The sequence below is a fragment of the Equus asinus genome, chromosome 2 (assembly GCF_041296235.1).
Source record: "Equus asinus isolate D_3611 breed Donkey chromosome 2, EquAss-T2T_v2, whole genome shotgun sequence".
Lineage (NCBI taxonomy): Eukaryota > Metazoa > Chordata > Mammalia > Perissodactyla > Equidae > Equus > Equus asinus.
In genome coordinates, this window is record NC_091791.1 from 39,739,240 (window position 1) to 39,756,610 (window position 17,371).

A 17,371-nucleotide genomic window follows, 5' to 3' on the forward strand; every position below is an offset into this window, starting at 1 on the left:
CAGAATAATATGGAAAATGTATTTAATATATAAATGAATCTCTGAATTGGAATCTTGCAAAGTGCTTCTCAAACATTCCTCATATGAGGCATCTGAGAATCTTGTTAATATGCAGATTGTGATTCAGTAGGTCTAGGGTGAGGCCTGAGGTTCTGCATTTCTTACACACTCCCAGGAGATGCTGGTCCGTGGACTGCTCTTTACATAGCAATGTTGTAAAGGTTGGAATTGCCTGATAATATCAACAAAATGGAGATATGAAAAAATCAAGGTGCACTTGGAAAAGCTGTGACTCAGACAGGAAAAAAGATATTGCAATTCCACAACACTTTGCTCATCATGGGGTCATATAGGAGCCCTAGACTATGGGCAGACAGAGACCAGGAAAGAGAGATTCCAACAAATGCTGAATGGAGAATGGAGGGGCCTAGAGAACAGCCATGAATAGAGTCCAGGGCTGGACTGAGGCCACTGAGGAAAGGATTATAGAGACCTAGTCCCATTAAATAATGCCTCTTTGCCTGCATGATGGTTTGCAGCTATCAGATGGTATGTCCTAAATTTTTGTTTTGGAAAGCTCAGTCTAATGGTGTGTGCTAAATGAGAGCTAGCAATTGTATGCTCGCTCATAGAGTACTAGGGGTATGTAAGTCCTCAGCACCAGCTGAGTAAAAAAAAAAAAATAATCTCCCTTTCGTATGATCTCATCTGATGCTAGCTTGTAGAAGCCAGCAGCAGGGATTGGGGATAAGTGAGTAGGGAAAAGCAAGGGGTGGGGGAAGAACAGATCACACCCCTCTCATGGCTGGACTCCATCTCAAGGCCCATCTGAGATGGGGAAGGGGAGAAACTTTGAATTGCGAATTGAGATTGGAATTGGATCCATCAGGGTAAGAATAGCCCAAGAGATTTTTAAGGGATAGGGAGGGGATTTCAAAAATAGCACATTGGAGCACAGTAATGGGAGGGAAAGAATGTTGTTTCCCAGTGTATCCCAACAAATTCAGCACATCTAATATAAACTAGTATCGGATGCACAGGTTTGAACAAGGAAGAATAAGAATAGATTGGAAAAGGTGAAGGGTGGGAGAAGGAAGGTCCTTTTCTCCTCTGCCCTGAAGGGAGGCTGGACTTGAACACAACCTGGGGGTTCTCCCACAACTTTTTTTTTTTTTTTAGGAAGATTAGCCCTGAGCTAACTACTACCAATCCTCCTCTTTTTGCTGAGGAAGACCGGCCCTGAGCTGACATCCATGCTCATCTTCCTCTACTTGATACGTGGGACACCACCATGTCTGCACCCATGATCCGAACCGGCGAACCCTGGGCCCCAAGAAGTAGAAGGTGTGACCTTAACGCTGCACCACCAGGCCGGCCCCAACCCATGTATCTTTTTTGACAGCTTCATTGAGGAATAATTCACATACCATAAAATTTATCCTTTTCAAGTGCACAATTCAGTGGTTTTTAGTATATTCACTAAATTGTGTAGTGTTTAACAATACTACTAATTTATTTAATTCCAGAGCATTTTCATCATCCTCCAAAGAAACCCTGTATCCATTAGTAGTCACTACCCATTTCTCCCTTGCCTTTGTCCCTGCCAACCATTAATCTACCTTCTATTCCTATTGATTTGCCTATTCTGGACATTTCATATAAATGAAAGCGTACAATAGATATAATTATGAATGGCTTCTTTCATTTACCATAATGTTTTCAAGGTTTGTCCACATTGTAGTATGTATCGGTACCGTATTGCTTTTTATTGCCAAATATCTTTCTATTGTATGGATATATCACATTTTATCTATTCATCAGTTGAAGGACATTTGGGTTCTTTCTATTTTTTGGCTACTATGAATAATGCTGCTGTGAATATGCATGAACAAGTTTTTGTGCGAACATAAATTTCCATTTCTCTTGGGTACATATCTAGGAGGGGAATTACTGGGTCATCTGGTAACTCCATGTTTAGCCTTGGAGAAACTGCCAGACTCTTTTCCAGTGCAGCATTTCTTAAAGTGAGGTTATCACATGGTAATTAGGATCCAACAACAGTAACATTCACTGAGTGCTTGCTATGGAGAGGCACCATCTTAGCACCTTATGCGGATATTCTCTGTGCAGCCTCCTGATAATCCTATGAGGGAAGAGGTGCTATTAATAACTTCATTTTATAGACGAGAAATTAAGGAATAGCCATGTTATGTGCGTTACTTCAGGTACACGCTAGTCAGCGTCCCCTTGTGAGCTGGGCTACAAATACACTGCACTCTTAACGAAATTAAATGTCTCCAAGCGACAAGTGTCTGGTATTTCTCTTTAAGCGTACATATTAAAAATAAACTTTAGCTAAAAAAATGCCGCTAGCATCAGTATATCCTGCAAAACATTTGACAATTGACAGAACTCTAGCGTTTTCATCAACAAGGCTTGTGAACTGTTCTAACACAACACTCTAAAAACTATCTTCCCAAATGTTAGGTAAATTATAAATTTAAAACATCAAAGGTACTTAGAAAAAACTTGCTTTAAAACAAAAAGGTATAAAATATTAAAACTTTTCTCAGAATGTATACCATAATCAATGATTGTAAACTTCTATTTTCAATAAATTTATTTTCAGACAATACACCAGATATTATAAATCTCAGAAATATGTCCAAAAAATCAGATGACCTAATAAGTCAAAATAAGTCAGACATAACACACACAAACACATAGTCACACAATCCTAAAAAAGCAGGGTACAAAATTTTATATATAAAATGTTCCATTATTATAAAAATGAAATGGTTGTATGTGTGCAGAAAATAGGTCTGGAGAGATACATAGCAAATGTTATCAAAGGTTTTCTCTTGGTGAGATTATTGTAGATTTCTTTGTTTTAGTTATTCTCATTTTCTATTTTTTTCTTCAACTAAGTCAAATTACTTGTAAAATTACAGGAATATTACTTATGTAAGTAAAAAACTGAACTAATAACAAATAACAAGTGAGTATGTAGTATTTTCTAGATAATGTTTAAACACTTCCCATGAATTTTTAAATATAATACATAGGAATAAATAACTCATTTAATATTCTTTTTTTTTCTGCTTTATCTCCCCAAACCCCCCTGTACATAGTTGTATATCTTAGTTGTGGGTCCTTCTAGTTGTGGCATGTGGGACACCGCCTCAAAGTGACCTGACGAGCAGTGCCGTGTCGGCGCCCAGGATCCGAACCCTGGGCCACCGCAGCGGAGTGCACGAACTTAACCACTTGGCCATGTGGCCGGCCCCTAAATAACTCATTTAATATTCTTAAGAACAATATTAGATGAGCATTCTGGTAATCCCCATTTTACAGATGAAGAAACTGAGACAAGGAAAGGCCCCAGAAATATTTGAAAAGTGAACAAAAATTACTAAAAGATGCATTGAAAGTTGCAGAAAAATCTGCATGGTGCTCACCAACTTACTAATGCGTTAAAAATATTCAGTTACTGGAAATATTGTTTTTGACTAGTGTTTTGTTTTAACAATTTGTTTTTGACCAGCCCATCTGGAGTCAATATATCTGGGGGTGAGATAAGGGGCATGTGAAATGGAGAAGCAGTTTTCATTGCGAAGGTATTGTTTGAACTGAATCTTCAAAGACCACTAGATGTTCACCAAGCTGTCATGTTGTGGGGCAGGGGTCTGGGATGGATGAAGGCACTCCAAGTAGAAGACACAACCCATAGAAGAGGTGACCTCTTAGAGACTGGCTGGAATTGAGGGTCTGAGGGGATGTGTGACCAGAAATGGGACTGGAGACATAAGCAAGGGCAGACTACGGAGAACTGTTGTACGCCCTGCCTGAGTCTAGACACCACTAGTCCAGGCGCCTGTAGAGGCAGACAGATATCCTCCTAGAGTGAAGCAGAAGAGTGGTGCCATGTAGCACTTGGAAGGCACATGCCTATTTGTACTCAACACAGCAGATGCTACTCATCTGCTACATTGTTGTCATGAGGGAAGGAGGGCCCAGGGTCCCAGTGTTCCTTTACGTTTTTCAAGAGAAGACAGAATTATGGATTTTTATGTGAGCTTTTCTGATTTTTAATTAATGGCCACTAATTCAGATTTCTAGAACACTCTGAGGGTCCAGCAGTGTTGGCAAATGAAATACATCTGAGGGCTTCTGCACATGACCTCTGGATTAGGCAACATTCCCAGTTACTCACAGTCATGTTGGAGGGCACTCAAGGCTTGGACTGAGTTATTTCTATGTCCTCAGCTCAGGGCTTGGACTTGAGTAGGTGTCCACAGACGTTGCTAATGGCAATCAAAGGCAATTAGTGCTGGGAATAATTTCTAGAAATTCTAGAAATTCTTCTGGTGCTGAGATGTGCCACTGCTGGCCACCATTCACTTTTTGTGATGGAACTAACTGGGAAGCCCAGTTTAGGGAAAGGAAGAAGCAGCCCTTGCTCACCTTCTCAGGTCAAAGCCTAGAGTGTCCAGGATTCCTGAACTCTGTGCATTCTCACTGTGGCTGCTCCTTCCCCTCACCCTCAAATCTATTTTAGCTGGTAGTTTCAACTGCATGCCAATAGGCCATTTATCAGAGCTTCCAAAGGAAACAGAACGAAACTAGGTAACTTTAAATTGCCTCCGTTGGGGAATTTATTGAGCACATAGAGATGGAGTCCCTGAGAATCTTAAGCATTGAAATGTGTGTAGAGGTAAGGGGGGTGATATGGATGGGGATGGGAAAAATAGGGCCAAAGTCCTATGAGACCCTGAGGCCCTGATTGCCAAAATGGGACAGGACCTCCCTGTGTGAAGCCTAAACACAGAACCCAAGTTTTCTTGGGTGAACTGCTGCCACCAACTGGCAATGAAGGGTGAGACAACATTCAGTTTTAATGGCTGAAGACAGCTCAGCCTATGACAGTCCGTCCAAAGGCCAGGAGAGCTGGGCCTTCCTGTTTTGTGGCTCCAGTTCCCCAACTCCCTGCCTCTTGAGCTATACTCTGAGGACAGGAGGCAGCTGTTGTTCAGTTCTGAATCCCCAACACCCAGAAGAGTGCCTGGCGCTCAACAAAGAAGTGATGAACGGAAATGGTTTGCCATTCTCAGGTAGTGAATAAGAACTGGGTCTTAGGCATCAGGCTATTTGAGTTTGAATGCTATCTTCAGGACTTTAACTCTATATCCTCATCTGCAGAAAGGAAAAATAATTCTGTTGGGTGGTTAATGATTCAACAAGATAATGAACATGAACTATTTAGGATTGTATCTCGCACATAGCAAGGGCTAAATAAATGGTAGCTATTAGTATTTTTAAACTGGTTTATTGAGGTATAATTGATGAAAATTAAACTGCACATATTTAAAGTGTACATATCAATGAGTTTTGACATATGTGTATTGCCATGAAATCATCACCACAATCAGGACAATAAAGATATCCATTCCCTCCAAAAGTTTCCTCATGCCCCTTTGTAATCCAACCTCCTCTCTTCCACAAAAGTAATTCCCTCCCCAAGCAACCACTAATCTTTTTCTGTCAATGTGGGTTAATTTACATTTTCTAGAATTTTCTATAAGTGAAATCATACAGTATGTACTCTTTTTGTCTTCTTTATCTCAACATAATTATTTTAAGAATCATGCATGTTGCTGTGTGCATCAATAGTTCATTATTTTTTATTGCTGAGTAATATTCTACTGTATGGATATACCACAATTTGTTTATCCATTTACCTGTTGATGACCATACGTATTGTTTCCTTTTTTTAAAAAATTTTTTTGCCTATTACAAATAACACTGCTATGATCATTTGTATACAACGACTTTTCATTTCTCTTGGATAAATGCTTAGGAGTAGAATAGCTGGGTGATATGGTAGGCATATATATAACCTTTTAAGAACCTTTCAAACTGTTTTATAAAGTGGTTGTTCCATTTTACATTCCCCCCAGCAATGTGAGAGATTTCCAGCTACTTCACAGCCTTATCAACACTTCTTAATTTTAGCCATTCTGGTGGGTAGAATAGTGGTATCTCACTGTGGCTTTAATTTGCATTACCCTGATGACTAATGATGGTGAGCATATTTTCATGTGTCTATTTGTCATCTATATATCTACTTTCATGACATGTCCAAATCTTTTGCCCATTTTTGATTGGGTTTTTAGCCCTATTAAATTGTAAGGAGCGCACCTTATTTTTATACAGTTTTCAAAAAGAGCTTTATTGAGATTTAATTCACATACCATACAATTCTCCCATTTAAAGTGTATAATTAAATGGCTTTCAGTTTATTCACAGAATTGTGCAACCATCATCACAATTAATTTTAGAACACTGTCATCACTGCAAAAGACACCCCATACCCTTTAGCTGTCAACCTACATTCTCTCCATCACCCCCACCCCCACCATCCCTAGGCCACCACTAATCTAGTTTCTCTATATATAGATTTGCCTATTCTGGACATTTCATGTAAATGGATTTTTTTGGGTGACCGTTTTTTTTTCACTTAGCATGTTTTCAAGGTTCATCCACGTTGTAGCATATATCAATACTCCATTTTTTTGTTATGAATTAACATTCCATTTCATGGATATATCACATTTTATTTATCAGTTGGTGGTTGTTTCCACTTTTGGGACATTATGAATGATGCTCCTATGAACATTTGTGTACGAGTGTTTCTATAGACACAAATTTTCATTTCTCTTGGGTGTATATGTAGGAGTGAGATTGCTGCGTCATTTGGAAACTGTATGTTTAGCCGTTGGAGGAACTGTGGACTGTTTTCCCCAGCAGCTGCACCAGTTTACATTTCCACCAGCAGAATATGAGGCTCCCGGTTTCTCCACATCCTCACCAACACTTGTTGTTATCTGTCTTTTTGATTATAGTCAGCCTAGTGGATAGGAAGTGATATCTCATCATGGTTATAAAGTGTCTTTTTAAAGACAGTTGTTTTTCTTTTGAAGAAGTCCAATTTGTTGATCTTCTTTTCTTTCGTGGGTTGTGCTTTTTATGTCGTATTTAAGAAACCTTTGGCAAACTCAAGATTTTCTCTTCTTTTTTTTACCTGGAAATTCTATAGTTTTACTTCTCAAATTTATGTTTATGGTCCACTTTGAGTTAATTTTTCTATGAGATGTGAGGGAAAGGTGAAAGTTCACTGTTTTGCATTTAGCTATCCAATTGTTCCAGCACCATTTGTTAAAAAGACTATTCTTTCCGGGGCTGGCCCCGTGGCCGAGTGGTTAAGTTCGCGTGCTCCGCTGCAGGCGGCCCAGTGTTTCGTCGGTTCGAATCCTGGGCGCGGACATGGCACTGCTCGTCAGACCACGCTGAGGCAGCGTCCCACATGCCACAACTAGAGGAACCCACAATGAAGAATACACAACTATGTACCGGGGGGCTTTGGGGAGAAAAAGGAAAAAATAAAAATCTTTAAAAAAAAAAAAAAAGACTATTCTTTCCCCACAGAATTGTTTTGGCATTCTGGTGACAGTCAACTGGGGTCTGTTTCAGGACTCTTATTTTTAAGCAGCCCTACTCCAGGGCTAATTTTGCTCTAATACTGATGTAATATTCTTATGAATCTTCTACCTAGTGCCTTGTGTTTTACAAGGCTTTCCCACTCTGGCCAGGTGTAACCTGAACTATTCCCAGTCCTGTGTGAACTTGGGGGATTTTCCCATTTGTTTCTTTCAGGTGGTTCTTTCCCTGGTCTAGTGCAGTTTCTTCACATGCAAGCTCCAATTAGTACTCAGCCCAAGACTTGAGGAAAACCCGTTGCAGATATCCAGAGCTCGCCGTCGTGTTCTCTCTCTCTCTTTCTCTCTCTGCAGCCCTCTCCACTCCAGTACTCTGCCCTGCAAACTCTACTACTTTAGTCTTCCTGAATTCTCATCTGTCTCCTTCATTCAGAGAAACCACTGGATTTTGCCTAGGTTCCCCTCTCCCTGAACTGCAGCCTGGAAATTTGGGGCAATTGAGGGCTCACTTCATTTGTGTTCTTTTTCTCAGGGATCACTTTCCTTTACCGTCTGTTGCTCAATGTCTGAAGCCATTGTTTCATACTTTATTTTTCTAGTTGTTTAAGGTGGGAGAGTAAATCTGGTCATTGTTACTTCATCTCAGCTGGAAGCAGAATTGCTTGTTTTGTTTCTGTCTTCAATCCCCCAATCTGGCTTATAAACAGCCCATCCCAAACACCTTGTACCTCCTGTCTTCTATAAAGCTTTCTCTTATAGTGAAAGTATGGGTCATTCGCCAGACATTGTGGATTACAATAGCCCAAAGCGGGAAGCGGGGAAAACCCTCCCTTAGCTGGGTGAAGGAACTTCTTGATTGTATTTTCATTTATTCATTCATTCATAGATGACAAACTGTATTTAATTTGCCTGGGTTAGATTTTGGGCCACATCTCTTGCTACCTTTATGATTTGGGGCAATACATTTCACCTTTCTAAGCCTCCATTTCTTCACCTGTAAAATGGGGAGATGGAGGTAGTTTTGAGGATTGAATGAGACATGCTATGTAAAGGGCTCAGCACAATGTCTGATACATAGAAATGTTGCTAAATCTGATGCTCATTTCTCAGTGCTCACCTTGCCCAAGCTGTCATTGGCATTGCCCAGGCCAATCATTTCCTCTTTCTTGAAATTTTTTTTCTTCACTGGATGTCAGGTACAACACTCAGTTCTCCTCCAACCTCACTGTCTTCTGAGCTTTCATATCTTCTGAATCTCTATGTACAGTCTTTGTTATTTATGCTTACTCTGTGGGAGACCTCATCCAGTCTCATGGCTTTCAATACTGTCTCTAGTTATCTCTAGCCTGGAACTTGACTTTGAACAGGAGACCTGTATATCCCAGTGCTGACCTTTGCCATTTTGTCTCCAGATCCATCCTCTGTCCTTCCTCTGTTCTACTTTGTATTACAGAGGGTGGAGGGGCCTGACCCCTGCAGGCTGCATTTCTTAGGCCTCTGTGTCAGCCAGCTTCAGGCTGCACTGGACCCGCAGGAGGGCCTAGTGGGAGATCAGAAGGCAGGAAGAAGGAAAAGCCACAGTATTTTTAGCTCCCCTCTTTTGGCCTTGGGCACTGTCTCTGGCAGAGGCTGCTGCTCAACACTACAACCTCTGGTCCCTGGTGGCAAGTTCCTCAATACTGCCTCAGCCCTTCCTGCTGTTGCTAATCTCTGTGGGGCCTGCCTAAGCTCTGTTTGGCTTCCCAGCAATTCCACTACTGTGCAACCATTGCCTCTGTGTGCAATACTGAGAGTAGGTTCTGTTTCCTGATGGGGCCTTAGCTGATAGAGTTCTCTAACAGGGTCTCAAAATCAACACATCTGGAACAAACTCTTCATTTCCTTCCCAAGTTGCTCATCTTGGTACTTTCTCCATTTGAATTCATGGCCATCCCACTTTACTAAACCCATTAGTGCCATCCTTGACACCACTCTCCCTCTCATACCTGTATCCAACCACCAGCGAATCCTATTGGCTCGACTGTGAACATACCTAGAGTCAAGTGTTTTTCTCCACCTCCCATGCTCTCATCACCCTGGTCTAAGCCATCATGAACTCTTGCTTGGATTATTGCTGCAGCCTTCTGAGGAGTCACACTGCTTCCACACTTGACTCTAGCAGAGTGATCTTTCTAAATTGTAAACCAGATTATGTTGCCTTTCTATTGGAAATCTTCCACTGGCTTCTCATCTGAAGAAAGAATAACGTCTTTACGCTTGGCCCCCAAGGCACCCAACTACCTCTAGGACTTCATGTTCTATCACTCTCCACTAAGCACATTCTGACCAGTGACACCCAGTGACACTGACCTCCTTGCTCTTACTAGAATATTCTTGCCTTGGGGCCTTTGCACGTGCTACTCTCTCACCCCAGAATGCTCTTTCTCTAGTATCTACATGGCTCTGTCACCTTCCTGTCTATGTTCAGATGTTGCTTCATCAGAGTGCTTTTCTGATTATCTATACATAACATAGCATCCTCCTTCATTATCCCTTTAGTCCGTGTTATTGTTCTTCGCAGCACTTTCTATTATATAGTTATTTATTCATGGTGTGTCTCTTGCCACTGGAATGCAACCAGGAGGACAGGGACCTTGTTTGGTTGGCTGCTATAACTCTAGTGTCTCAATGATGCTTGCCATTTTAGTAACAAAAATAAAATGTACAGAAAGATTACTTTGCATCAGGCACGATGCTAAGCGCTTTATATGGAGCATACAATTTCTTTTCATTAACAGAGCCTACGTACTCTGCTAGGGGCGGAGGGTGCAGCCCTGCAAGGAGATCCTGGAGCAGAGCAGCGAGGAGCCGCTAGGACACCAGGTCGCAGCGCGCGCAGATGGAGCTGGGTATCCGCCCGCGGCCGGGCGGCTGCGGCCTGGCGGGGCGCCTCTCGGCCCTCCCAAGGCGCATGCTCCGCGGAGCCCGCTTAGAGGCCGAGGTGCTCGGCGGGGCGGAGTCTCCGCGCACTTCCCGGCGCCGGCTCCTCTGACTGGCGTAGCGAGCAGCCTGAGGCGCCGTCCGGGCGTCTCCGCCCCCTCCGGGTCTCCTCCCCGCGCCCCCGCCCCAGCGCGCGGGCACTGCGGCTCTGGACAGCGGCGCGGGAGGACAGCGCCAGGTGAGTGCCGGCGACCGCGGCGCTGCCAGGGGTGGGGCGGCAGCTCCGGCCTGCCTCCTCGGGCTGCACGGGGAGGGCGTGCTCCGCTCCTGGGGGGCAGACCCGTCGCCCCGGAGCCTCTGCAGGTCGGAGGGACCCGATGCGCTTGGCCCCCGACGTCTTGCCTGGAGCACCTGCGGATGCCTCCTCTGCGGGCGGTGTCTTGACGCATCTCCCAATGACCCAGGAGTCGGGGGCTCTGGAGTTGCCCGCCCTTCCCCGGGCGCCCTCTGGTTTCCTGGACAGCGCAGTCGCCGCTCAGGAAAGCTGCCAGAGCTCTCCGACTGCGGTGACAGCCAGGAGTCCTGATTCCCAGCTCCCTTCCTTCCTCCTCGTCCTCTACTCCCGTTAGCTCCTGCAGGCAGCTTGCCCGACCTCTCTAACTTGTTAGCCCACGGCGTGGTCAGGAGCGGACTTTGGCATCGGTCCTGCTGAAAATCCTGGCGATACTCTTTAACCAGTTGGCCCTTTGCTTCCAGTACTTAACCTCAGTTTCCTGAAGAAAGGATTTCATGGTGCTGCATAGCGATGGTGGAGGAGTAATTAACATAGTAGGTCGGAAGCGCTGCCTGTGGTGTTAGGCGCATAGCAAGAGATTAAATGTGAGCCGAAATTGTTGTTGTAATTATTATAAAGCTAAATCACAAGCTGCCTTGGAGCTTTTCTTTTCTTCAGCCACTGAACTGTTGGACTGCCGCTAACCCATGTTTCAAAACCTGTATTGCGCCAGCCATTTAATATGCGCGTGGCACTTGCATAGGTCCTGGGGTTCAAAGTTGAGTCAGTCACCTGCTCTGCCTTCGGGCTGGAGAGAAAAGACGGCAGACAAACACTTAACTGCATTGTTACAATATAGAAAGAATTGAGATAAAGTTGCTCAGAGAGCCCAGAAAAGCATGGGGAATCCAGGCTGGAGGGGGCTTTTCCTCCATTTGAACTTCTCAGTAATCCTCCTTATGAGAGTCACTTGACTTGTAGGTTGAGACACTTGCTTAACGTTGTGTTGGAAGGAAAAGTTAATTGGGTGACATTTTCAGTTGAGCAGCCTCAGCTGTTATACCCTCATGGCGATTGTGGACAGCTGGTCCGGGTTCTGTAGGCTAGGCTCTCAATGAAAAGCAGCTACTGCCACATGCTTCATTGCTTTTAAATTGTGGTTGTAACCTTTCATTTTTCCTTTTCAATCTACTTCTTATTCCCTAGTAATAATGAGCTTTTGGGAGGTTGTGTTTATGATAAAAACTAGCCTGGGACTGTACAGCCCTTCCCAAACACCTCCAAGAAATATGAAGTTGTGGGCGGGCTGTGGCGGAGTGGTTGAGTTCTTGAGCTCGCTTCTGGGGCCCAGGGTTTCCCTGGTTTGGATCCTGGGCGCAGACTTGGCGCTGCTCGTCATGCCTCGCTGAGGCGGCATCCCACATGCCACAACTAGAAGGACCAACAACTAAAAATGCACAACTATATACTGGGGGGACTTGGGGAGAAAAAGCAGAAAAAAAAACGTCTGGCAACAGTTGTTAGCTCAGGAGCCACTCTTTAAAAAAGAATAAAATAAAGTTGTTGTGAGTAAAGGCAGTGGGCTTGCTGTGCCAATGCAGATTCAAGATAACATTCCCTCCCGTGTGGGAGTTCGGGGTTCACCCCTGCCTGGAGGAGTAGCTGCAGCTTCAGCAGGAGCTGCATCAGCAGAAAGGATCACTTGTGCGATCTTCTGAGAACCAATTTTTTAAGATTTGTGGAATACTCAGTTTAAGCACAATATTGTATTGACATACAATAACAACACATATTTTAAATGTACAACTTTACAAGTTTTGACACATGTATACAGCTGTGAAACCATCAGTAAATTCAATGTAATGAACCTATCCATCACCCCCAGAAGACTCCTTGTGCAAACCCCTTTGTAATCCTTCCCTCCCACACCTTTTCTCCTCAGGCATTGATCTCCTCAGACCATTGATCTGCTTTCTATCAATACAGATTAGGTTGCGTTTTCTACAGTTTTATGTAATTGGAACCATACCTGTTTGTTCTTTTTCTTGGTCTGGCTTCTTTCACTGTAATTATTTTGAGACTCATCCATGTTATTGTGTGTTCATTCCTTTTTATTGCTGAGTAGTGCTCATCATTATCCATTCACCCATTTGGGGCATTTGGATTTTTCCAGTCTTGGCCTATTATACTCAAAGCTGTTCTAAACATTTTTCTATAAGTCTGTGTGTGGGTTTACACCCGTGCATCTTTTTAAGTGATCGTATTTATTTAAAAAAACGCAGGAGGTCTTGGCTGTAGTCCCAGCTTTGCCTCTAACCATGGGAATATCCTTGGGAGACTCACTCCGCTTGGCCTTTAACATCCATCCCCAAGGTCTTTGCTATGCTGTGATTTTATGCTATCACTGCCAGAAACTAGATGGTCTTTGTTGGTGGTTGGAGGGTCTCAGAAGGAGAGAGGGGTGGTCTTCTTTCCCTCTGTTTCTCTTGCAGGCTGTCTGTTCTGTCATTTCACTTTTTTTTCCTTGGGTGACAAATTTGAATCCTGATGTGTACTTTTGGGCAAGAATGGAATGTGTAGATAGGGGCAAGAATTAATATTGGCTGAACTTAAAAATGTTTAAGTCACAATTAGAGGAGAGAAGGTGGGAGGTTAACAGGCCCGGAATTTTGTGTGGATCTCCCTTTTTCTTAGCCTATGCTCTTGTAAGTCCTCTCTTTTCTTATTTCTCCAGACACAGTTTGCCCAACCTCGTGGTGAGGAGGTGAATGGGTTTGCTGGGCTCCAAGGGTCACATGTTAACTGGGGGTGGTGGGTAGAAAGGTTTCCTAATGAAAAAGAATTCCTCAGTTTTTTGCATCCAGATGTGGCTGGAGTCATTTGTTTCATGTTTGCTGTTTGCCTCACTTTTACTTGACCTAAACGTGGTTAAGGACTTTATATTGGAGTTAAGTTATGTACCAACATAACTTTTTGTAGTAAAATTCGGACAAATAACAATAGACTGTTTTATACAGAGTGAAAATGCACCATTTGCGGCTGGTGGTCTGTTTGGTCCTTGGGACCCTGCATTCCCAGGCATCTAGAGGGAAGCCGGCACCTGTGGATCCTGAGACAAATATGAATGTGGTAAGTTTCTCAAAGTTATCTGCTTCTAAAATGCATCTGTGACAAATGTGACTGATTTTCTTCAATCCAGTTATGTGGTTACATGAAGCCACAAACTCTGTTATCTTGATATCTCATTATGCTTTTCATGTTCTCTGAATCTTAGATTTAATTTGTTAGACTTTTCCCACTGGGTGATATGTATTTTACAAACCTCATCTTACTGTTAAAACTATATACTTCTTAATGAGATAAATGATATTTTTATAACTTCATTTCATTTTTAAGTTTCAAGACAATAAAACAATAAAAAGTGTCAAAACTTTGCAAGAACGTTAATACCGAGTGCTGCTTTAATAATATATTGAACGGGGACTGTGGTTAACAATATCCAGGGAGCACAGTTCAATACAACAAAGTATCTGAAAAAAATTGCTGGAACAAATAAGCAAAAACAATCCCTTGAGTAATTAAAACATTTCAACATTATTAATCTTAAGTAAAAAAAAGTCTGGAAATACCTCTTTTAGGCATAAAATATCAGGGAAATACAGATTACTAAAGAAAATGGCAACTTTAAAATAGACGATAAAGTGACCCGACTGCAGAATTAGGCAGCCTTAGAGACTAAGGTAAATTCATAGTGACCCAAGAGAGTCTGACCTGATACCAGGGTTGTAAGGTTAAGTTTTGTTTCTTGCCTCAGATCTTTTCTTTTATGTCCCTTCTTTTAATTTTTTTCCTGTAAGAATGATAAATTTAAATCCTTTCAAGTATTTATGGTAAAGAGGATAATGAGCACTTATATACATTAAATTTTCTGGATAATTGAGTTATCTATACCTCACTGAGCTCTTGATTACCCATTGCCCAATGGATCTTTCCTTATGGAGTAGTGGACTTGATCATAATTCTCTATTTTTTCATCCCCACCCCCAGTTTTATTGAGATATAATTGACATATAACATTGTATTAATTTTAGGTGTACAACATAATGATTTCATATATGTATATATTGTGAAATGATTACCGAAATCATTTCATCTTTTCTTGTTCAATTCTACCTTGACATTCTGGTGTAATTTTATTAGTCCACTGATAAAAACAGATTAATACTTTTTATGCTTTATTTCCCAAGAGGGCACCTCTTAAAACAAGGAAAGTGCTAGATTACAGTATTAACTGGCATGTTTAGAAAAGAAAGAAATGAGTGTTTATTTGTGCCTGGGAGCCAGGATGGAAACAGAGAGGCCCAAAGCTGTGGTAAAATTAGACACACTTGGTGTAGAACATGCTAGAACGGTGAAACCAAGGTTTAACCAAACGCCTATGAGTAGAACACATGGGTAAAACAAGTGGAAGATTGACTTTTGTGATGGCATGTTCGCTACTAGATTGAGCAGACTAAAATTAAAATAACGATTGATTTCTTAAATAAAACCTGGAGAATGTCATTGACATTTTGCTTTCTCATTTGCTCTGCAGAGTGAAATTATCTCTCACTGGGGATTCCCTAGTGAGGAACACCTGGTCGAGACAGAAGATGGATATATTCTTTGCCTTCACCGAATCCCTCACGGGAGGAAGAACCGTTCTGACAAGGGTATGGCTGTTTTCTGTGGTGACATAGGAAAGCTCTGAAAAGTAACTGCATTGCTGGAATTTGACCAGTTTTTATGTCAATAACCAAGTTCAGATTTAACTTGAAAACATTGAAATGGGATTATTTTTAGACTAAAGTACTAAAAGTGTTACATTTATGCAAGGCATATAAAAAATACTTCTTTTAAAGAAGTAAGGGCAAGAGTAATTTAATTTCATATGTTGCTTAAAGATTCTAAGGTCAGACTTGGTTGAAGATATGCCGAAATCTGTGCTTTCTTTGTTATAAGGAAGCATCTTAATGAAATGTTTTGAGCATTAACTAAATAGCTTTTGCTGTTTGAAAGTTATTTAATTCTTTGAATAGGTAATACAGTCACATAGTTGAAAACTCAAAGAGAATAAAAAGATACATGATGAAATACTTCCCTCCCTTCTCATTCTCCACCTCCCCAGTTTTTTATATATCCTTCCAAAAATCTCTTTATTTTTAATTTGTCTCTAAAAATATCTGTTTAGAAGCAAATACAAACATAGATTATTAGTTTTCCATACTCCCCTTTTAATACAAAAGGTAGCATATAACACACATATTTTTGTTCCTTGAATTTTTACTTAATATTTTGGAGATCTTTTCATACAATGCATAGAGCACTTCATCCTTCCTTTCTACAGACACATGGTATTCCCCTGTATAGCTGTATCATGATTTATTTAACAAGTGTCCTATTAATGGGCATTTGGGCTATTTCCAGTCTTCTGCTAACAAATATTCCTGCTGTAAATAATTTGTATGTATTCAAGTTTATTTATAAAATGCATTTTCAGAAATAGAATTTTTGAGTCAGAGGATATATGGGTTTGTGATTTTGATAGATGTTATTAAATTGCTTTCCATGTGGTCTTGTTCTGGTAATTACTCTCACTAGGAATATATGAAAGTTCTTATAGCTTTGGCTTAAAATATATATATTTTTATATTTATATATTTTAATATGTTTAATAAATATATATATTTTTTCTCTCCCTCTTATAACTAAAGCAAAACTGCAATTTCCAATGTGATTAAGGAATTTCTGGATAGACTACTTGAAATTGTTAAACAGATATCACTAAGGATCTGATCCTTCTTCAATCAGCTCTCCAGATATAGCTTATTCTTTAACATTTTCTGTTTCTAGAAATTTTCCTTGGGAAGTTAAGATTGAGATTAAGGTAACTGGATAACTGTCTCTTCTTCAATTAAAATTTTACGTGAGCAGAAGGGCCTTCTTTGCCTCAATTCCTTCCCAGATTATTATTCAAAGAAAACTTAAAAACCCTATGTTAATGTGAGCTTTGTATTGTTATCTGTTTTTTCTAATATAATTGGATTTATCTATTTTTTCTCCCATAAATCCTAGCAGTAATAAAGCTTTTAATAATGCTTAAATGGTCAAGACAGTCAGTACTCTTTTTGGAATTTAATTTCTGACTCTTGATGTTTTATGGTTTACAGATCATGAAGGAGCTTCCCTCGTGTGAGCGTGTTACGAAATGAGTAGAGAATTACAGTGAGGGCTTCTGTTTTTTCCTTTGCTCAAAACACACAAAAGATGTTTTATTCCAGAGTGAACATATGATTTTGGTTTCCTTCCTTTTTTAAAAAAATTAAACCCTGTATACTGATTTCAGATCCCATATAAAGAAAAATATGTATTGATATTATTTCTCTTAAAAGTGGTTAGCTGACTAATTAGTAATGTGAGTCATTATTGAAAAATGCAGGGAATGTCAGTAAAACATGCTTGGAGAACTCGCCCTCTCTTTTTTCTATATCCACCTCCAGGCTTCTCTGTCCTTACAGCAGTTAAAGCCAATATTGCCGCATACCCTGCGTGTGTGTATCGCGACTGTTGCAGGTCTTGAAGGTGCTGTGCCCTGGAATGTGAGGAAAGTGGGCATGTGTCTTGATTTGCTCCCAGGTGGTAG

At 41.1% G+C, this 17,371-nt stretch overlaps 1 protein-coding gene across 7 annotated transcripts in view; it reads left to right on the forward strand.

Annotated features, from left to right (window-relative positions):
* The window catches only part of LIPA (lipase A, lysosomal acid type), a 277,601-nt gene that overhangs the window by 228,785 nt on the left and 31,445 nt on the right, over positions 1-17,371 (forward strand). For 3 of the 7 annotated variants that reach the window (XM_070487572.1, XM_070487553.1, XM_070487568.1), the window contains 3 exons: positions 10,274-10,653; positions 13,707-13,818; positions 15,284-15,401. In XM_070487572.1, the coding sequence (XP_070343673.1) occupies positions 13,714-13,818; positions 15,284-15,401 (223 nt within the window). In that variant the 5' untranslated portion in view covers positions 10,274-10,653; positions 13,707-13,713. Of the gene's footprint in view, positions 1-1,179; positions 1,345-10,273; positions 10,654-13,706; positions 13,819-15,283; positions 15,402-17,371 lie in introns of those variants that run through there. The other 4 variants (XM_070487561.1, XM_070487565.1, XM_070487558.1 and 1 more) reach the window with 3 other exon arrangements.